The sequence below is a fragment of the Euleptes europaea genome, chromosome 19 (genome assembly GCF_029931775.1).
Source record: "Euleptes europaea isolate rEulEur1 chromosome 19, rEulEur1.hap1, whole genome shotgun sequence".
NCBI classification, from domain to species: domain Eukaryota; kingdom Metazoa; phylum Chordata; class Lepidosauria; order Squamata; family Sphaerodactylidae; genus Euleptes; species Euleptes europaea.
This window is the reverse complement of record NC_079330.1, coordinates 7,005,362-7,027,724: the sequence shown is the minus strand read 5'-3', so window position 1 is coordinate 7,027,724 and position 22,363 is coordinate 7,005,362. Positions and strand designations below refer to the sequence as shown.

Below are 22,363 nucleotides of genomic sequence, written 5' to 3'. Positions count from 1 at the left end.
AGAATATGGCATCTTATTTTACATTAACAACCCACTCCATCAGGAATGTGCCCCAGCAGGACCTTTTCTAGTTCCTAAGGAAATCTCCACTTGCCAGCCGCTGATGCTGATCCCTCGGTGGCAAATGGTGTATTCTCTCTTATGGAAAGCTGCATCTTTTGAAGTTAATGTTTCAGATCTCCTCGGGGTGTGAGGGCATGCAGCGAGCGTTCGCTCTCTGCTTGGCCTCCCTCCTCTGTCCAAAACAGCGGGTTCCCTTCTCCCTGAGCAGCAAGAGCCCAGCGTGTTTGAACGCAACCTGGGCCTATTTTTGACTGTCATGTGTTTGGAGGATACATGATACTCAAAATGCAACAAGCAGACGTTTGAAGAAGCTGTCCTTCTTCCAGTTGCTCCCCCGCCCCCATCTCCAGGGTTTCTAGTAGGGTTGCCAACCTCCAGGTACTAAGTGGAGGTCTCCTGCTATTACAACTGATCTCCAGCCGATAGTAGGGTTGCCAACCTCCAGGTACTAGCTGGAGACCTCCTGCTATTACAACTGATCTCCAGCCGATAGAGCTCAGTTCACCTGGAGAAAACGGCTGCTTTGGCAATTGGATTCTATGGCATTGAAGTCCCTCCCCTCCCCAAACCCGCCCTCCTCAGGCTCCGCCCAAAAAACCTCCCGCTGGTGGCGAAGAGGCACCTGGCAACACTTGTTTTTAGGACATTTCCCGGGATTTTCAGTTTCCAGTTGTTTTTTAAAATCAAATCACAGACAGTTTGGTATAGTGGTCAGAACACCAAATTATGACTGGGGAGATCTGGGTTCCGCTGTCCACTTGGCCATCTAACTCTGTCCATTGCTGTAAGTATGATCCTACTAGGTAGCCCCTGCATTAATAGTGGGAGATCTCCAGGCCCCACCTGGAGGCTGGCCAACCCTAACTATGGCATTAAATTGCCTCCATATCAGGAAAAAAAACCTGGGCCATTCCAGCTTCCTCCTCTGGGCCTGAAGAGAGCCCCATTCTTTCTCGGTGGTTCTTTTGCAAGGGAAAGGTTTTGCCTTTGCATGCTTGGTGTGGTACCCAGCCCAGGAATCCTGCCCCGGCGCCCCTTCCGGTAATTATGGTTTGAATAGCCTGGCGATTTCAGCTGGCTACAGTTTCCTAGAGCAGAGGGACGGAGCAACAGAAAGATCCCCCCCCCCCCGAAAAAAAAATCCTCAGAGGTATTCATTGGTAGAGGACTGTCAAGTCTGGTGGGAAAACCCAGCAGACAAATAAGCTCTCCTTGTGGCTTCACTAACTTCTGATCTCTGGCACGAACCGTTCTTTTCACCCTGACTCCCCTCCCCCCCCCCATCACACACATAACAACATTTCTCTGAAAACAGTGTATTCTCATATGCAGCTGGATTGCATTTTGCATTTTGGGCAAGGGGAGAAAAAAAATCAAGTTTGTGCACCGTTTGGGCATGTTGGGTTTGAACGCCGGGCTGGGCTGTTCCTTCAAAGTAAACAGACGAGGAAAAAACATTTAACCCTCTCCCCTAGAAAGTGCTTCTTCGTCTCATTCTCGCCTGCCTTCCTTTCTTCGTCCTTTTACTTTTCTTCCTTCCTCAATCCTTTCCCTTCCCTAGCCTTCCCGTTTTCTCTCCTTTTTTTCTTCCTTCTTCCTCTTCTCTGTGCCGCCCCAGCCTTCCTTCCTGCAGGTTTCAACAGCTCCAGGTGGTATGTTTGTGGACTGGGGGTGTGGCTGTACCACACCAGCTGCTAACCCCTTAATCCCAAGGCTGATACCCTATCTATAATGCCACTGTACCATCCAAACCAAGGCATTGTGCAAATTTGCAAATTGCCTTGGGTTTACACAACTGTTCTCATGTTGCATTCCCAAGAGCAAAGTAACAAAACAGAGGGAATTTTCCTCTGGCTACCCTTTCAAACTAAATAGGGAAAAGGGAGCATATTACAGTACTGAAATTAGGGTTGCCAGCCTCCAGGTAGTAGCTGGAGATCTCCTGCTATTACAACTGAATTCCAATCGATAGAGATCAGTTCCCTTTTTGCCACCGGTGGGAGGTTTTTGGGGCAGAGCCTGAGGGCAGGATTTGGGGAGGGGAGGGACTTCAATGCCATAGAGTCCAGTTGCCAAACCAGCCATTTTCTCCAGGTGAACTGATCTCTATTGGCTGGAGATCCGTTGTAATAGCAGGAGACCTCCAGCTAGTACCTGGAAGTTGGCAACCCTACATTGAAGTCCCTCCCCACCTCAAATCCCACCCTCCTCAGGCTCCGCCCCAAAAATATCCCGCCGGTGGCAAACAGGGACCTGGCAACCCTATCTGAAATCCAGAAGAATTGAAAGACAGAAGCCATGTCATGCCTTTTATTAAGGCCAACCAAAATAACACAATGCAGCGTGTAGGGTTTTGAGTTCTCTAGAACTCTTCACCTGGATGTATGTTAAAAAGCAAAAAGTGGGGGGAGAGAAAGGATCTTTCAGGCCGGATTATTCTTATGGCCTCTTTATTCTGCTGACTTTGGAGAGGAACTGGAGATGGTTGCCCCCTTGTTATTATGGGGGGTTTCATAGAATCATGGAAGGGAATTTAGAACATGTATCCTGATGAAGAGAAGTCCAACGCTTGCGAGCTGCATTCTGGGAACACTATCAGTCGATCATGACGGCGACAGGCCGTCTCCACTGTGAGCCCTCTGCCAATTTGTATTCAGAGGTAGAGTGCTCTGAACGGGGAGGTTCCCCGTAGTTATCATTGCTCATAGCCATCTATAGAACGGTCCTTCTTTATGAAATCAGTCAACAATCGAGTTGTGTACCCCCACATTTCCAAGCGGACAACTCCAAAGAGAGCTGTGCCCAGGGCTTTTTCTGAGCGGGTACTAGGCTGGCGTTTGGCTTGCCGAAGGGGGTGCTTATTCCGTCTGCCTCGAAGGCTGAAAATGGGAAACTGACAAATGGGGAAGAATGTTTTCCTAATGTGGTTGAACGGCTGCCGAGACTGGAGTTTTCCTACTGGCGTAACCACCTTTCTGGAAACGTTTACAACGAGGAGAACTCTTCTTTCCTCCTTATTGCTCCGGAGGGATTTTTGGAAAAGGCGTTTTAGTAGCTGCTCGTAATAGCTTCGCTGGCTGCCGGCCCGCCTAGCCAACTTCTCCGTTTCTTGCTCTTCTGTCTATCTGAATACAGTTGAAACCCCTGCTCTTGTTTCCTGCTCCACAATAGTTTTTTGGGGGGGCTTTAAACCAGTTCGGTTGGGAGCTAGGCCTGCAGGGAAAGAAACCTGCCCAGCGAACGGAAACCAGGAGTTGAGGAAGAGGAAGAAGAAGAAGAGTTGCCCCCAAATGTTCTGGTTACTAGAAATGATGAAAACAAGAAATTTGTATTTCTTTCCTTTGAAACGGGGGGGGGGGGGGACAAAGGATTGGATCCTACCAGTTTTTCTGCAGGCATGTGAGGAAGGAAGTACCCCTTGTAACCAAAAGGTTATGCCTGGGATCATGGGTAGGGATTGCCAAATTCCAGGTGAGGCCTGGCGATCTCCTGGAATGACAACTAATCTTCAGCTACAGAAGAAGAATGGTTGGTTTTTATATGCCGACTTTCTCTACCTTTTAAGGAGAAATCAAACCAACTTACAATCTCCTTCCCTTCCTCTCCCCGCAACAAACACCTTGTGAGGTAGGTGGGGCTGAGAGAGCTCGAAGAGAACTGTGACTAGCCCAAGGTCACCCAGCTGGCTTCATGTGGGGGAGTTGAGGAAGGAGCATATGGGACTGGAGCTACAGTGAGGGAAAAAAGTATTTGATCCCCTGCTAAATTTGCCCGTTTGCCCTCTGACGAAGAAATGACCAGTCCATAATTTTAATGGTAGGTTTATTGTAGCTGTGAGAGACAGAATAACAACAGGAAAACCCCCGGAAACCCAGAAGACAAAAGTCAGAGATTGATGTGCATTATAATGAGTGAAATAAGCATTTGATCCCCTATCAACCAGCCAGATTAGGGTTAGGGTTCTGCTGTTGACAGAAGCAATCCATCAGATTCCAAACTAGCCACCATGACCAAGACCAAAGAGCTGTCCAAGGATGTCAGGGACAAGATTGTAGACCTGCACAAGGCTGAACTGGGCTACAAGACTATTGCCAAGCAGCTTGGTGAGAAGGTGACAACCCTAACCCTAACTGTCAACCTCCCTCGGTCTGGGGCTCCATGCAAGATCTCATCTCGTGGAGTTGCAATGATCATGAGAACGGTGATGAAGCAGCCCAGAACTACATGGGGGGAACTTGTCAATGATCTCAGGGCAGCTGGGACCATAGTCACCATGAAAACAGTTGGTAACACACTACGCCATGAAGGACTGAGATCTTGCAGAGCCCGCAAGGTCCCCTTGCTCAAGGCAGCACACGTACAGGCCTGTCTGCAGTTTGCCAATGCACATCTGAATGACCCAGAGGAGAACTGGGTGAAAGTGTTGTGGTCAGACGAGACCAAAATCGAGCTCTTTGGCATCAACTAAACTCGCCGTGTTTGGAGGAGGAGGAATGCTGCCTACGACCCCAAGAACACCATCCCCACCGTCCAACATGGAGGGGACATATGCTTTGGGGGTGTTTTTCTGCTAAGGGGACAGGATACCTTCACCTCATCGAAGGGACCATGGATGGGATCATGTATCGTCAAATCTTGGGTGAGCACCTCCTTCCCTCAGCCAGGGCATTGAAAATGGGTCGAGGATGGGTATTCCAGCATGACAATGACCCAAAACACACGGCCAAGGCAACAAAGGAGTGGCTCAAGAAGAAGCACATTAAGGTCCTGGAGTGGCCTAGCCAGTTTCCAGACCTTAATCCCATCGAAAATCTGTGGAGGGAGCTGAAGGTTCGAGTAGCTACACATCAGCCTCGAAATCTTACTGTCTTGGAGAGGATCTACAAAGAGGAGTGGGACAAAATACCTCCTGAGATGTGTGCAAACCTGGTGGCCACCTACAAGAAACGTCTGGCCTCTGTAATTGCCAACAAGGGTTTTGCCACCAAGTACTAAGTCATCTTTTGCAAAGGGATCAAATACTTATTTCACTCATTATAATGCACATCAATCTCTGACTTTTGTCTTCTGGGTTTCTGGGGGTTTCCTGTTGTTATTCTGTCTCTCACAGCTACAATAAACCTACCATTAAAATGATGGACTGGTCATTTCTTCATCAGAGGGCAAACGGGCGAATTCAGCAGGGGATCAAATACTTTTTCCCCTCACTGTGAACCTAAGGAGAGCTTACACCAGGGGTCGCCAACCTTTTTGAGCCTGCGGGCACCTTTGGTATTCTGACACAGGTTGGTGGGCACAGACACAAAATGTTTGTTGAATTGATCACTGTTGCCTGGAGATCAGTTGTAATAGCAGGAGATCTCCAGCTAGTACCTGGAGGGTTGCCAACCACTTGGCTGGGCCTGGAGTTCTCCCAGAATGACAACTGACCTTCAGATTACAGAGAGAGTTTCCCCGGGAGGAAATGGCAGTTTTGGAGTGCAAACTCTATGGCATCAGATGATCCCCTCTGAGCCCCCTCCCAAAGTAAACACTGCCCAGACCTCCAGGATTTTCCCAAACCAGAGATGGCTGGGGAGGGGCTGTGGGTCAGTGGCAGAGCACCTGCTTGGCACGCAGAAAGTCCCAGGTTCAATCCCCGGCATCTCCAGTTAAAGGGACTAAGCAAGTAGGTGAGGGGAAAGACCTCTACCGGAGACCCTGGAGAGCCATGGAGAGGGGCTGTGGCTCAGTGGTAGAGCACCTGCTTGGCATGCAGAAGGTCTCAGGTTCAATCCCCAGCATCTCCAGTTAAAGGGACTAGGCAGGTAGGTGATGTGAAAGACCCCTGCCTGAGACCCTGGAGAGCCACTGCCGGCCAGAATAGACAACACTGACTTTGATGGACCAAGGGTCTGACTCAGTATAAGGCAGCTTCATGCGTTCATTTGTTCATGGCAACCTTAATATCACTCATAACCTCTTAGAGTGAGATCAGAAGGGAGGAGGAAGCAACAACCCTCACTTAAGGGGAGAGGCTGTGGTTCAGAGATAGAACGTCTGCTTTGCGAACAGAAGGTCCCAGGTTCAATCCCCGGCATCTCCAGTTAAAGGATCAGGCAGTAGGTGATGTGAAAGACATCAGCCTGAGACCCTGGGGAGCTGCTGCCGGTCTGAGTAGACAATACCGACCTCGATGGACTGATGGTCTGATTTGGTATAAGGCAGCTTCCATGTGTTCAAGGGAAGGCGGATCTAATATGTGGCAGGTTATCCGCATCTAAGGAGTATTAGTGTGCACTTGGGATAATTCCCCAAAGGTCTCATTCATATCCTGTCACGTTGTGGCAGGCGAGACGCTGTGGTATGTGGCTAGAAACAGAGCCGTCCGTTCAACTCAGGTCAATTCTGAGGCGCTTATAGGGGGAAGAAAAGGCTGTCTTGGCTTGTTCTGCGTGTTGTTTTTTTTAAACAAAATCTGAGGAGCGTAAAAAGAACGGTGTTGATTTCCCAACACTCAAACCCTAAGACGTTGTGCACGTCTGGGGCTGAAACTTTAGAAAGGGTGTCTTTCCTGGACAAAATGAAGCCTTCGGCTTTACCAAAGCTGGCCATATTTAATTGCAAGCTTATAAGCTTCTTTTCCCATAAGGGTTATTGGCACACGGATACATTTGAAGCTTGAAAAAAGAATATGAAATGGGGACTTTACCGGAAGCCCATTGCGGTTTATAACTACTCCGTTGCCTGTGCATACTTACCAGTTGGATGTTTGGACTTTTTGCTTATTATACCTCTATTTACCTTTTAGAGAAATTGTATACTTACATTTACCTTTGGGATATTGTAACTGTGAATATTGATTGGTTTTTGTCTTTTGCTCCTTGAGCACGTATTTATTCTTATCATTGAGGTTGTTCTTTTGAATAGACCTAATTGCATTCCAGTTTGAGTCTGTGCTTTTATTGTTAGCTGTACAAGTGCATTATTTTGATTCCTTAACCTCCAGGTGGTGGCTGGAGATCTCCCACTATTATAGCTGCTCTCCAAGCGACAGAGATCAGTTAAACCTGGAGAAAATGGCTGCTTTGGAGGGTGGACTGTATGGCGTTATACTAGGGTTGCCAACCTCCAGGTACCAGCTGGAGATCTCCTGCTATTACAACTGATCTCCAGCCGATAGAGATCAGTTCCCCTGGAGAAAATGGCCGCTTTGGCAATTGGACTCTATGGCATTGAAGTCTCTCCCCGCCTCAAACCCCACTCTCTTCAGGGTCCGCCCCAAAAACCTCCCGCTGGTGGCGAAGAAGGACCTGGCAACCCTACGTTATACCCTGCTGAGGTTCCACCACTCCCCAAACCCTGCCCTCCTTTTAGGGTTGCCAGCCTCCAGGTATGGCTGGAGATCTCCTGCTATTACAACTGATCTCCAGCCGATAGTGATCAGTTTCCCTGGAAAAAATGGCCACTTTGACCATTGGACTCTATGGCATTGAAGTCTCTCCCCTCCCCAAACCCTGCCCTCCTCAGGCTCCACCCCAAAAACCTCACGCCGATGGCAAAGTGGGACCTGGCTACCCTACCTCCTCAGCATCCACCCCCAAATTCTCCAGGTATTTCCCAACCCGGAGCTGGCAACCCTACCATTTGGCCTGAAAATTCATCTTCTGGAGAAGTGCTTTTTAAAAACCGGCTCAAGCGTCTAGTCCTCAGGCTACCTCTGCTAAACCTGAGGCCTGGATTTCGTAACCCGCGGTGATGGTCACCCTCTGTCCATGCTGGCATCCCGGAAGGTGTCTTCCCTGTTGTCATTTGCATTTTCGGAATCGGTCTGTGAAAAGGCAGCTGTCCCGAGGACTCTGGGTAGCTGTCAATTGGATTACCGCAGAAACGGCCCCGGTGACTTGACCAGTCCACAATGGAGTCGGATGTCTCATCCTGTTGACCCCAGCGCGTCAAGGCCTTGTCAGAGGAACGGAGCTACGGGGCCTGTCTTTTTTTAAAATTTCAGAAAGCCCAGTGCCCCGTAGGGTACCGAGCTGCTTTTAAAGTGCTCTAAAAAGCCACTTTGACAGGTGCCGGCGGTCCTGTCCGCTTAGTGAGAGAGAGAAAAAAGCAGCAAAGTTTCTCGTTCTTTCTTGATCAAAGCCGAAATTTAGCGAGCGAAGGAAATACCGGGAAGCCCTGGTGTCGATCCACCCTTCCCGGGCCAAATTAGGTTTTGCTCTCCTGCTTCTGGACATTCCTGTTCATTCCCCCAAACCTCTGGCTACGATCCTAGCAAGGTGGGAACGCCAGGAGGCAAAATGTACTTGCCTCGAGGCGGTTATGTTCTTGGAAGGGGAAAAAACACAATCTCAGAAGAATCGTAAATAACTCTCTTTTAAAAAAAATGTTCTCAGGGGAAGAGTTATGCATTGTTTCGATTCCCTGGCGTGGTAGGGAGGCCGGCGTGGCCTTTTAACGTGATTGTTTGTGAGGAGAGAACAAGAGAGGTCTTGGCAAAAATTATTAATAAGAGCTGGAACTCTGCTGCTTTTCTAGCAGCTGATGGATTGGGTTGCCAACCTCCAGGTACTAGCTGGAGATCTCCTGCTATTAGAACTGATCTCCAGCCGATAGAGGTCAGTTCACCTGGAGGAAATGGCCGCTTTGGCAATTGGACTCGGGGGCACTGAAGTCCCTCTCCTCCCCAAACCCCGCCATCCTCAGGCTCTGCCCCAAAAACCTCCCGCCTGTGGCAAAGAGGGACCTGGCAACCCTACTGATGGAGACCCTCCCCCTTACCAGTCCAGGTATTTAAAAAAAAATTGCATTGGTGCGGGCAGAGGTCCAGTTCTCTGCTGTACCCCCTGTTATCAGATTGTAATTCTGGCTGACTGCGATTCCCTCTTCTTGTGCCAGGTTTAAACCGCTTCAGATGTATGATGGCAGAACATCCACAGCTCAGTGTTCGGTCCCATCTGTGGTGTCCATAGGGGTGCCAACCTCCAGGTGGGGCCTGGAGATCTCCTTGAATGATAACTGATTTCCAGATGACAGAGATCAGTTCCCCTGGAGAAAAGGGCTGCTTTGGGGGAGGGGTTGGGTTGCCAGGTCCCTCTTCATCACTGGTAGGAGGTTTTTGGGGTGGAGCCTGAGGAGGGCGGGGTTTGGAGAGGGGAGGGACTTCAGTGCCATAGAGCCCAATGGCCAAAGCAGCCATTTTCTCCAGGTGAACTGATCTCTGTCAGCTGGAGATCAGTTGTAATAGCAGGAGATCTCTGGCTAGTACCTGGAGGTTGGCAACCTTAGGAAGGGGGTGGACTCAATGGAATGATACCCCACAGAGGTCTCAAACCCCGCCTTCTCTAGGCTTCACCCACAAATCTCCAGGAATTTCTCAACCCGGAGTTGGCAACCCTAGTCATTTGCACTGGTTTGATGGCCTCTGCTATGAAATCACGTCCTGAGTTTTGAGAAAAAGAGAGGAAAAATATCCCTTTTTCATCTTTTCAGACTATTCTTTTCCAGGGACATAGGGAGGAGGGGTAAATGAACCATCTCTCCAAAACCGACTGTTGTTGGTGTTTTTGGATGTGTTATGTTTTTGCCCTCTTTAACTGCTGCTGCTGATTTTAATGTTTGTTTTGCGATAACCATAATTGTCTTGTAAGCTGTTCTGAGTGCTTTTTGAAGGAGCAGGGCAGGATAGGAATCTTATAAATAAATAAGCATAGCTAAAATCCTCGATTACAGCTCTACGCGTTTTCAGCTTCTAGCTAAGTGAGGAAGCCCTCAAGCTATTTATGAGAATCGCTTCTCTGCCTTTTGGCTAAGATCAAGGGTAGTGTGTAGAGAACACTTCGGGTTGGATCCTCCCAACTTTTCCTTTAGTGCAAAAAAAGATTCTCATTCAGACCCTCTCCGTACAGCAGCCTGATCCTGCATGGCTTTTTGTAGATGTCATCCTATTAGGGATGCCAACTCCAGGTTGGGAAATTCCTGGAGATTTGGGGGGCGGAACCTGGAGACGGTGGGGTTTGGGGAAGGGAGAGGCCTTAGTGTATAATGTCATACAGTCCTCTCTCCAAAGCAGCTGTTTTCTCCAGGGAAACTGATCTCTGTAACCTGAAAATCAGTTGTAATGCCAGAGTTGACCTTGGGCCAATCTATTCTCACCTACCTGGCAGGGCTGTTGTGAATATGATAGGGGAAAGCATTTGGGCCACCCTGAGCTATTGGGAAGAAGAGCAGGAACAAAATGTGGATAAGTTTATAAAATAAAATAAAAGAGGCTGATTTTTCTCCCTCTCTTCTCTTTGCATCCTCCTCTAGTTGTTTATGAACACAGATCTCGGCTAGAACGATCCTTGCAGAAGGAGCGAGGGGAACATAAGAAGACAAAAGAAGGTGAGTGTTCAGCCTAGGTGGCAACCAGACCCAACAGACTATCTGACAAGCTGTACAACATCAGCATGGTGTAGAGGTTAGAGCACAGGGACATAGATCTGGGTGGTGTTGCCGCCTCTGACTTGGGAAATTCCTGGAGATTTGGGGGTGATACCTGGGGAGGGGAGAGTTTTGTGAAGGGGAAGAGCTCAGGGGGGATGTAAGAACATAAGAAAAGCCCTGCTGGATTAGACCCAGGCCCATCACGTCCAGCACTGTTCACACAGTGGCCAACCAGGTGCTTCTGGGAAGCCCACAAACAAGACGAGTGCAGCAGCACCATCCTGCCTGTGTTCCACAGCACCTAAGATAATAGGCATGCTCCTCTGATCCTGGAGCGAATAGGTATGCATCACGACTAGTATTGTGTTTTACTAGTAGGCATGGATAGCCCTCTCTTCTTCCCTCTTTCCTCTTCCTCCTCCTCCAAGCAAATTTTTCTCCCATTCAACAATCCCAGCGCCTTTTAAAAGAAAGAAAGAAAGAAAGAAAGAAAGAAAGAAAGAAAGAAAGAAAGAAAGAAAGAAAGAAAGAAAGAAAGAAAGAAAGAAAGACAGACAGACAGACATTTATTTTCCAGGATGCTGAGCTGCGTTGATGCATTCTAGGACTTTCCAAAAGATCGATTAGGCAATTGCTGCGTGTTTGTCGAAGGTTTCTGAGCGTTTTGCCTCCCGGCGAGCGATCTCTGGTTGTCCTAAATAAAGATGTCATTCCTTGGCAACTGCCTCAACTGATTAATCCCCCCATTAATTTGCAGTTCAGAGAGGAAGTTGAACAGGATTGATTTTTTTGCTTCGCAAACATTAAATTCTGAGATGAAGGTTAGAGAGGGAGGAAACAGGGGTTCATCTGTCCTCATCTCCTCCCAAGAGAGCACGAGAATCTGGGGAGGGCTTTGGAGGGCCCAAATCCTAGAAGCAGCTGCCCTTTGGCAAGAAGAGAATCACCCTCAGCAGCTGAAAATTAGGGTTGCCAATTTCATAAGAATATAAGAAAGGCCATGCTGGATCAGACCAAGGTCCATCAAGTCTAGCAGTCAGTTCATACAGTGGCCCAACCAGATGCCTCTAGGAAGCCCACAAACAACTGCAGCAGCATTATTCTGCCTGTGGTCCACAGAACCTAATATAATGGGCCTGCTCCCCTGATCCTGGAGAGAACAGGTATGCATCATGACTAGTATCCATTTTTACTAGTAGCCATGAACAGCCCTCTCTTCCATGAACATGGCCACTCCCCTCTTAAAGCCTTCCAAGTTGGCAGCCATCACCACATCCTGGGGCAGGGAGTTCCACCATTTAACTATGCGTTGTGTGAAGAAATACTTCCTTTTGTCTGTTTTGAATCTCTCACCCTCCAGCTTCAGCAGATGACCCCGCGTTCTAGTATTATGAGAGAGGGAGAAAAGCTTCTCCCTGTCCACTCTCTCCATACTATGCATAATTTTATAGACCTCTATCATGTCTCCCCTTACCTGCCTGTCTTAACAATGGATTTTCTTATGGGAGCTTGCTTTGGTGCAGTTACGGTATGCCACGTTGGAAATGCATGATCGTGTGTGGAGTGGGGGGTATGCAATTAAATCAAAGGCTGGCCTGCCTTGCAGGTTGGTTGTAAAGATTGCTGAGATAATGTGACACGCCTAACCCCTCCAAAATGCTTTGCCAAGGATAAAAAACTACCAACTATTTCTATTGCTTTTATTCTTTGTTCTCCCTTTGTTTTCCAGTGCAACAAAGCTAACTTTTGAAGATTTAGATGTTTCTCCCCCACTTTGCTTTCATGGTTTTTTTTTTAATGGTCTGCAGCGGTTGCATTCCATCCATTTAGGTTCATAGGCTTTTGGCCCGCTCCCTCTTGAAAATGCAAACCAGATCCTTGTAAATGCCTTTGTGCTAATTTCTCTGTTTTCCCCCCCTCTCCTTTCAGATTTTTTAGTATACAAACTAGAAGCTCAGGAAGCCCTTAACAAAGAAAAGGTGGGTAACATGGAGTTTCTCTGATTTTGTGTCTGTATATAGAGAACGTACAACAGTGTAATAGCCTATGTTCAGCGCTAAATTTAACTATCTCAGGCCATTTATGCAGGGTCAGTTTTGATGCTCGCTCAAACCTCTTTTTTAAAATGCGACCTTTAAAATGCCTATTCATGGTCCCGACACAAAAGGAGAAATTCCACCCACCCCCATTCGCCTTCTCCTTTGTTCCTTCCATTAGCAACCGCTGTTTGCATAGCTAACACGGGGCTGTGATTTTGCATGCTTCCTTGAGGGGATTCTTTGAGGCGGGGCGGAGCAAACACAAAAGGTCGCGTTAAAGGAGCTCTGTGCCGGCTTCTCAGTCACTTCCTGAATGACGGTTCATCATGAAAAACTCAAAAAAAAATATGTAGGGCACTTCGGCCTGGAACGTGCTGCTAATCATAAATGGCCTCAGAGTTTCTCAAAGGGAAGAGTGCCATCTTCAAACCTGCAGGCTTGAAACTCGCAGAATTTGTCTTTCCTAAGATTGTTTTATTATAATTTTAGTGCATATGCATTGCGGTCTGCGGGTCTTCAGTTATTCTCATTAACAATAGTAGAGTTGCCAGCTCTGGCTTGGGAAATATCTGGAGATTTGGAGGGTGGAGCCAAGGGAAGGTGGGGTTTGGGGAGGGGCCTCATCAGAATACAATGCCATAGACTCCACAGTCCAGAGCAGCCTGATCTCTGTAGTTATAATAGCGGGAGATCTCCAGCCACCACCTGGAGGTTGGCAACCCTAGATTTGGTATCAGGCAGCTTCATGGGCTCATAGGTTTTGGGACTTGACTGTGTGTTCTGTCCAGAGCGTGATGGTGCTTGGGAATGGCTCAGTCGCTCCCGTCCAACAAGGCTAGGACAGAAGCGGTGGGAGGGGACAGTTATGCCTAATGGGCTGACAATTTGGATGCTAAATTAATAGCTATTCATTACAGGGAGGCCGGGCGTGACAAGAGGGTAAATTATCTGCGTTCCAAAGCATATTTGCTCAGGGAATCAATCTTGGCCCTGTTAATCTGGGGTGTTTAAAAAAAAAAAAAAACTTGCGTTAGCTGAGCTGACGGAGGATGAGAGTTAAAATGCTCTGCACGAAGGGGAATGGTTTCCTCTCATTTGTGACTTATGATATGTATATAAAACATGAAAATTTGTGAGCCGAAAGGGCACTCTGCAGATGGGGGCGTGACGGAGTGATAACTAGGGTTGCCAACCTCCAGGTACTAGCTGGAGATCTCCTGCTATTACAACTGATCTCCAGCCGTTAGAGATCAGTTCCCTGGAGAAAATGGCCACATTGGCAATTGGACTCTATGGCATTGAAGTCCCTCCCCTTCCCAAACCCCACCCTCCTCAGGCGCTGCCCCCAAAATCTCCCGCCGGTAGCGAAGAGGGACCTGGCAACCCTAGTGATAACCTGGCAGTTTCCTTGCCCTACCTCCGAAGGTCTCTGCAGTGGAAGCTAGACGGGATTCTCTGCTGGTGCCAGATCTAGGTGTGGTTAGGGCTGCCAACCTCCAGGTTAGGAGAGGGACTTCAATTCCATAGAGTCCAATAGCCAGAGCAGCCATTTTCTCCAGGTGAACTGATCTCTATCAGCTGGAGATCAGTTGTAAAAGCAGGAGCTCTCCAGCTAGTACCTGGAGGTTGGCAACCCTATCTTTCTCTCTCTCTATGCTGGACTCTGACAAGGGGATCACTTTCCCCCCACATCTTGACAGCAGAAGCCTCGAATTCAGTGCCTTGGCCATCGGGAGAGGGAACCCAGTTCGAGTGATGACGAGACCTGCATTGTTGACCTCCTCGATCTCTAGGGTTGCCAACCTCCAGATAGTTACAATTAACAATAAACCTAACAGTATCGACTCTAACAGTATCGACTATCAAAAATATGTAAGCACATAGGCTCATTCAATAACATCAACAACTTCCTGGGTATTCAGTTTTATATTTTTCTTAAACACAATCAATCACAACAAATATTGCCAACAACAATAGAATATTTGTTGTGATTGATTCTGTTTAAGAAAAATATAAAACTGAATACCCAGAAAGTTGTTTATGTTATTGAATGAGCCTACGTGCTTACATATTTTTGATAACCTCCAGATAGTAGCTGGAGATCTCCCACTATTACAACTGACCTCCAGCCAATAGAAATCAGCTCCCCTGGAGAAAATGGCCGCTTTGGCAATTGGACTCTATGGCATTGAAGCCCCTCCCCTCTCCCCAAACCCCACCCTCTCCAAACCCCGCCCTCCTCAGGCTCCACCCCCAAAATCTCCAGGTATTTCCCAACCCAGAGCTGGCAACCCTATTGATGTTCAACCCCTTTCCTGTATCTAATTTTGGGAACATTTTTCTGAGCATGTGCAAAACGTGCCTGCCCTTCCTCCTGTCTAGGGTTTGGAGGTAGACAGTGCGCACTCAGATGTGTTTTTCTCTTTTCTTTTGTTACAGCAAGATTCCATGAACAGATACGGTGCTCTGAGCTCCCAGCATAAGATACTGAAGGTAAAAAGGTTCAGGAATTTAGGGAATTGTATACTTTCCAATGGCCAGAGATTAGCATAGTGACCTATACTAATTGCTTATACCCTCGTTTCTGCTATAACCCTATTCTGTTTCCTGTAATGGTTTACAGTGCAAAAATTTGTCCCGGGCTGATCTGAGAGCCGCTGCCGGTCTGAGTAGACAATACTGACTTTGATGGACCAAGGGTCTGATTCATTATAAGACAGCTTCATGTGTTCTCTAGGCTGTGGTTCAGTTGCAAAGCCTCTGCTTGGCACACAGAAGGTCCCAGGTTCAATCCCCGGCATCTCCAGTTAAAGGGACTAGGCAAGTAGGTGATATGAAAGAACTCTGCCTGAGACCCTGGAGAGCCGCTGCTGGTCTGAGTAGACAATACTGACTTTGATGGACCAAGGGTCAGTAGAAGGCAGCTTCATGTGTTCATGCGTTCATGATCCTCACTTGAAGATGTAAATTAAAGAGAGGGGAAGCCAGGAGAACAAAACCTTCCAGAATGACAACTTGAGCATCTCCCGTTGCCAGTGGTTTCACAAGGATATCCCTCCACCCCCACAAGACAGAAACCCGGACAGTGATTTACTAGAGGCCGGGACCAGACAATGGGGACCGTCTCTAGTAAACAGGGAATAGCTGGAGCGTACGGAATTTGATATAAGACGCCCCTCTCTCCTGCGCCTCATTCCCAGGCCAGGGACCGAAATACGCAGAGACATCCTTTTGCGTAACACCGCTGACCCGGAATTCACCTCCCTTTTGGGTTCTCATAGCAACCTGCAGCGATCCTGCCAGCCCGGACTTGGCAGTGCCAATTAGATATGCAGATCGGTGGGTGAACCTCTGGCCCGGTGCACAATAGCCGATTCTCCAAAACCATTCCGACGGAGAGGCCGGCTGGGAGGGAGGGTGAGAAGGGGGCGGTTGGGAAGAAAAGGAAAGTCGGCGGCCTTCTCTCCCCCCCACACTTTGCAGCCAACTGATTTTGGTTTTGCTGAAAGGGTCCCAAACCCTTTGAGTCCAGCAGTCTGTTCACACAGTGGCCATCAGGTGCCTCTAGGAAGCCCCCAAACAAGACGACTGCAGCAGCATTCTCCTGCCTGTGCTCCACAGCACCTAATATATTAGGCATGCTCCTCTGATCCTGGAGAGAACAGGTCTGCGTCATGACTAGTATCCCCCTTTGAGAGTTGCTGACCTGCGCAAACCAAAAATCGGAGCTTGAGAGCAACCCGGTATGCTAGAAATTACATGCCAGTGTTTTCTTATAATTCCTTTTATTGCCCCCAAATGTCTACTGTATGCTAAGGAGCAAAAGATGTTATTCTTATGAGCCTGATGCTGAGCAAAAGATGTTATTATTCTTATGAGCCTCAGACATTTTATTTAACAACGTGGGGCGTTCCCGTGCATCTGCTTTGTTTTTCGCAATATGCAGGACATCTTTAGGATAACCCTTTCCATGTAAAGCAACCTGTAACCGTCCTGCTGCTGCGTTAAAATCTTCATAGAAGGTGGAATTTCGTTTTAGGCGCAAGAGTTGACTAAAAGGCCGGTTCCGTTTAGGATGTTCAGGATGGAAAGATGAATAATGGAAACCAGAGTCCCTAGACATGGGTTTACGGAAGGGTCTAACTGCCAAAGAAAACTCTGCTGTAACATATATTTCTAAGTCAAGGAATGAAATTTTTAAAGGATTGCATCCTCACTTAGGGTTGCCAATCTCCCGCTATTACCGCTGATCTCCAGGCGACAGAGATCTGTTCACCTGGAGAAAATGGCCGCTTTGGCCATTGGACTCCATGGCATTGAAGTCCCTCTCTTCTCTAGACCCCGCCCTCCTCAGGCTCCACCCCCAAAATCGCCAGGTAATTCCCAACCCGGAGCTGGCAACCCTAACCCAGCCTGTAAGTGCTACTAGTTGGCTAACTGTTCTGTAACTTTTTGGTCATTAAAAGGGGATTATCCTTCTTCTTTTTTAACTCTAATGGACCAGGATGGCTGCAAACACTGGGCCAATTAACTTTAAAGCTTTATTCTTCCGGCCTTTGGTCATTGCAAAATCATGAATTAGCCCCCTTCCCAGTCAAATTTTCCTGCAGGTTCATACTCAATAGACAAGATGGCTCCGTGCCTTATTGCCCCCTTGTAGAACGCCTGCAGTTTTCTTTTTTTCCTCTTTGAAATGTTTTTATTTTCATTTTACTCACAGCACATAACTGAACAATACAAATATAACAATCCATAGAATATAATACATAACAGTAAACTTCCCTGAGCTAGCATATACCAAAACAACATTATTCTGGGTGAGCATATGCTATTTTAATACCTTCCATCTACATTTTACTTTCAGTTAATGAGAAAGGAGGGGGAGAAATTAACCGTGTTTTAATATTATCCCTAGTGGATTACTCATTCTATTCAAACCTTCTTTATATTTTGTAAATATATTGTAAATAAAACATACTATTACAACAAACTTAACTATTGTTGATTCTTCTTAAATTTCTTATATTCTTATTCAAACAAAACAGAAAGCTTTATTAAATTCCCTAAGTTCTATTCGTCACCACTATATAGCTTGATGAAATTAGTTGCATTACTCAATAGCTTCTCTTACAGATTTAAAAATAATTTAAGGCACATAATCATTATGCAATTTCCAGTTTTCCTTGAACACTTCTACGGGTCTTTTATTCGCAAGGTTCATTTAGCCTGGCCGTCACTGCATATTCTGCTAATGTATCTAGTCAGTCTTCTGCTTTAGGAGCTTCTTCCAATTTCCGTTTAATAGCAATTGCCCCCCCTTGCTGCAGTGATCATGTATCTGAATACTAGAACGCCTGCAGTTTTCTATGAGTGCTAGAATTGCCAGGTCTAGGGTTGCCAGGTCCCTCTTCGCCACCTGCGGGAGGTTTTGGGGGCAGAGCCTGAGGAGGGTGGGGCTTGGGGAGGGACTTCAATTCCATAGAGTCCAATTGCCAACCGGCCATTTTTTCCAGGTGAATTGATCTCTAGCAGCTGGAGATCGGTTGTAATAGCAGATCTCCAGCTAGTACCTGGAGGGTGGCAACCCTAGCTAGGTCCCCCTTCACCATTGGCAGGAGGTTTTGGGGGTGGGGGCTGAGGAGGGCGGGGTTTGGGGAGAGGAGGGACTTCAATGCCATAGAGTCCAATTGCCAAAGCGGCCATTTTCTCCAGGGAATCTGATCTCTCGGATGGAGATCAGTTGTAATAGCAGGAGATCTCTAGCTGGAGGTTGGCAACCCTAATGAGTGCTAGCTTGTAGAACCTTATTTCAGCTTCTGCCACTGTCAATGGGTGTTGTGAGCGAAACAACAAGCAACGAGTGCCGATGATTAATCTCATCCTGACAAACCTGGGTTGTTCTTCTGTCTGAATGCGACCAATGCAACCCTCCCAGAGTGTATTTCTTTTGATTTTTTTTTGTCCTCCGCTCAGAACCAGCACGAAGATGTGAAGAAGCAGCTTCTGGATTTGCAGCTGCAACACAACGGGTTGAAACTGGAGCATCGGAAGGCATTGGAGACCCACGGCCAGAAATATTCGCAGCTGCAGCGGGAGAAAGAAGTGGAGGTCGTCGCTTTGCAGGGTGAGCGCGAGAACCCCAGAGGGAAGGAGCGACGGGGCAGCCCAGGTTCGCGCCCTCTGATTCAATTCAACCTGTGAGCCAGGATTATCTGCTCCTGAGTCCCCACTCTAGGGTTCCCAACTGCCTGGTTGTGCCGGCCAAATGCCTGTCGATCACCAGGCTGTCCGCCGACTAGCTGATGGTCGGTGGGCGGAAGCAAGAAGGGGAGAGCGATACCCGCGAACACGCGTGCTCCCAGCACGATACTGTCGCTTCCGGGTTTAGCCCAGACGTGCCGGCATCGCTCGAGACACTCTAGCCATTTCCTCTGGAAACTCTATGGCAGCAGTTCCCAAACTTTTTGAGTCATGGAGCACTTTTCAGGAGAGAAATTCGTCACGGAGCACTAATTTTTGCCTAGCACCTATATACTAAACGAAATGACAGTCGTATTTTTCTTTCCAATCTTTTCGCGGAGCACTAGGAGATGTTTCGCGGAGCACCAAGTGCTCCGTGGAGCACAGCTGCTCTATGGAATCGCTAGCCCCGCCCAAAATAAACTCCCGCCGGTGGGAAGAGGGGGGCCTGGCAACCCTACCCCACACCCTTTCCGCCACCCCCTTGGCTTACTTTAGGCATCTGGAGCCATTCCTGCTAGACTCTTTCTGCCATGTGCCGTTATCGGGCATCAAATGTGCTAGTGAAAGGGCCTGGAAGAAATAGCTCCAGATGGCTTAAGAACGAATCCTTATTTTTTATTATTGGTGAGACTGGGTTGACATTAGTACTTTTCTGATGATCTGAACACATGAAGCTGCCTTATACTGAATTGCCAAAGTCAGTATTGTCTACTCAGACCGGCAGCTGCTCTCCAGGGTCTCAGGCAGGGGTCTTTCACATCACCTCCTTGCCTAGTCCCTTTAACTGGAGATGCCAGGGATTGAACCTGGGACCTTCTGCATGCCAAGCCGATGCTCTACCACTGAGCCACAGCCCCTCTCCATGGCTCTCTAGAGTCTCAGGCAGGGGTCTTTCACATCACCTCCTTGCCTAGTCCCTTTAACTGGAGATGCCAGGGATTGAACCAGGGCCCTTCTGCATGCCAAGCCAATGCTCTACCACTGAGCCACAGCCCCTCTCCATGGCTCTCTAGGGTCTCAGGCAGGGGTCTTTCACATCACCTCCTTGCCTAGTCCCTTTAACTGGAGATGCCGGGGATTGAACCTGGGACCTTCTGCATGCCAAGCAGATGCTCTACCACTGAGCCACGGCCCCTCTGGGGGATGCGAGGCTTTTATTGACAATCTACTTATTGCAGAGATGCTGGTTGCACAAAATGGGGGCTAAGAATGTCAAGAAGAGCCCTGTTGGATCAGACCAGCGGTCCATCTAATCCAGCATCCTGTCTTACACAGTGACCAGCCAGTTATTACAGAGGGTCAACAAACAAGACATAGAGTCCGAGGCTTTCCCCTGATGTTTCCTCCTAGCACTGGTGTCCAGAGGTTTATTTAGGGTTGCCACCTCCAGGTGAGACCTGGAGATCTTCCAGAGTTTCAGCTTCTCTCCAGACTAGAGAGATCATGAGAAAATGGCTGCTTTGGAGGGTGGACTCTATGGCATTATACCCCATGGAGGTTTCTCCCCTACACCAACCTCACCCTTCCCAGGATCCACCTCCCAGATCTCCAGGAATTCATCAACTTGGGAGCTGGCAACCTTAGGTTGACTGCCTCTGAATGTGGAGGTTCCCTTTAGCCACCATGGCTAGTAGCCACTGATCGACCTCTCCGTGGATCTGTCTGATCCCTTTAAAGAAGAAGAGTTGGTTTTTATATGCCGACTTTCTCTCCCACTTAAGGGAGACTCAAACCGGCTTACAATCACCTTCCCTTCCCCTCCCCGCAACAGACACCCTGTGAGGTAGGTGGGGTTGAGAGGGTGTGACTTGCCCAAGGTCACCCAGCTGGCTTCACATGTAGGAGTGGGGAAACCAACCCGGTTCACCAGATTAGCCTCCGCCGCTCATGTGGAGAAGTGGGAAATCAAACCCAGTTCTCCAGGTCGGACTCCACTGCTCCAAACCACCGCTCTTAACCACTAAACCATGCTGGCCCACCTAAGCCTGTGGCCATCATACATCCTCTGGCAGCGGATTCCTGCATTTTAATCACTTGTTGAGATCCAGTGGAACGTGATCTCAGGAAAGCCTTCGTGGGTAGGGGGATGAAACGGTCGACTGGACCGGGTTCGTACGTCTGAGAAATGGCCCAAAGACCTTGCGATGAACTGCAGCAGAGATGAGCTTGTAGGACGCCGCAAGAATCGTTCTCGCTGTTTTCAATTAGTGGAACAGCTGCTTTCTCTTTGGTAATGGAGGAATTTAATAGGGCTGAGCCGAGCCAGGGGGCACAAACAGCTTCGCCCCCCCCCCCGCAAAACGACTCCCCTCTTTGTCAGTTCTGTGGGAAGGCTTGAGAGAGGGCGAAAGGGGTCACGGCCGAGCCAGATCAGCCCACCCTGATCCCCCCTGAAAAGATGCCCCATCTCGGCAGTGGTCCCCCACCAAAGAAAAACACCTTCTCCTATATCGTTTGGGAGGAAGGGACAGTATTCCCTTCCCCACATGGTAGCTCATTTATTCTGGAAAATCCTTTTTGTAGCTCCAAAGGGTTGCTGATAGGGTTAGAAAAAGAGAGGGCCGCACCAAAACAAAAGCAAAGGACCAATCGGTGCAAGGGAAATAATATTTTAATGAGTTCTGCAACCCCAATGCCAGCGTGGTGAAGTGGTTAAGAGCGGTGGTTTGGAGCGATGGACTCTGATCTGGAGAACCGGGTTTGGTTCCCCACTCCTCTGCATGAGCGGCGGAGGCTAATCTGGTGAACTGGATTGGTTTCCCCACTCCTCCACATGAAGCCAGCTGGGTGACCTTGAGCTAGTCACAGCTCTTAGAACCCTCTCAGCCCCACCTACCTCACAGGGGGTCTGTTGTGGGGAGGGGAGGGGAAGGTGATTGTAAGCCGGTTTGATTCTTCCTTAAGTGGTAGACAAAGTCAGTATATAAAAATCAACTCCCCCTCCCTCCTCCTCCTCCTTCTTCTCATTTGAGTAAGCCGGGCTGCAACTTGACAGCACTTTCCACCACCAGTGTAGGTGAAGTATTTTAAAAAGCCGAAACCATTCTATAAATGCAAATAGCCCGATTAAACTGGCCCGGTGTGGTTTCTCATAGATACGGTCTACAAGCTGCGGGAAGAGAGCAAACTGCTTCGAAAGGCTCACCAGGATGTCCATTCACAACTTCTCAGTGCTCAGGTAGGTGCTTGGAATGGCCTTGAACACATGAAGCTGCCTTATACTGAATCAGACCCTTGGTCCATCAAAGTCAGTATTGTCTACTCAGACCGGCAGCGGCTCTCCAGGGTCTCAGGCAGGGGTCTTTCCCATCACCTCTTTGCCTAGTCCCTTTAACTGGAGATGCCGGGGATTGAACCTGGGACCTTCTGAATGCCGAGCAGATGCTCTCCCACTGAGCCACAGCCCCTCCTTCTGCTCGATGAGGATGGGGTAGGGTTGCCAGGTCCCCCCTTCTAGCAAGCGAAAAACCTCAGAGGTAGAGCATCTGCTTGGCAGGCAGAAGGTCCCAGGGTCAATCCCCGGTCTCTCCAGCTAAAAGGATCAGATGGTGGGTGATGTGAAAGACCTTTCCCTGGGGAGCTGCTGCCAGTCTGAGCAGGCAATA

The 22,363-nt window shown here is 48.4% G+C and overlaps 1 protein-coding gene across 1 annotated transcript in view; it reads left to right on the top strand.

The window, feature by feature from the left end:
• LOC130491453 (Golgi integral membrane protein 4-like) overlaps nt 1-22,363 on the top strand; it is a 43,461-nt gene that overhangs the window by 6,239 nt on the left and 14,859 nt on the right. The window contains exons 2-6 of the mRNA XM_056865196.1: nt 10,360-10,434; nt 12,406-12,455; nt 14,955-15,008; nt 18,489-18,639; nt 21,854-21,936. Coding sequence (XP_056721174.1) covers nt 10,360-10,434; nt 12,406-12,455; nt 14,955-15,008; nt 18,489-18,639; nt 21,854-21,936 — 413 coding nt within the window. The remainder of the gene's footprint in view (nt 1-10,359; nt 10,435-12,405; nt 12,456-14,954; nt 15,009-18,488; nt 18,640-21,853; nt 21,937-22,363) is intronic.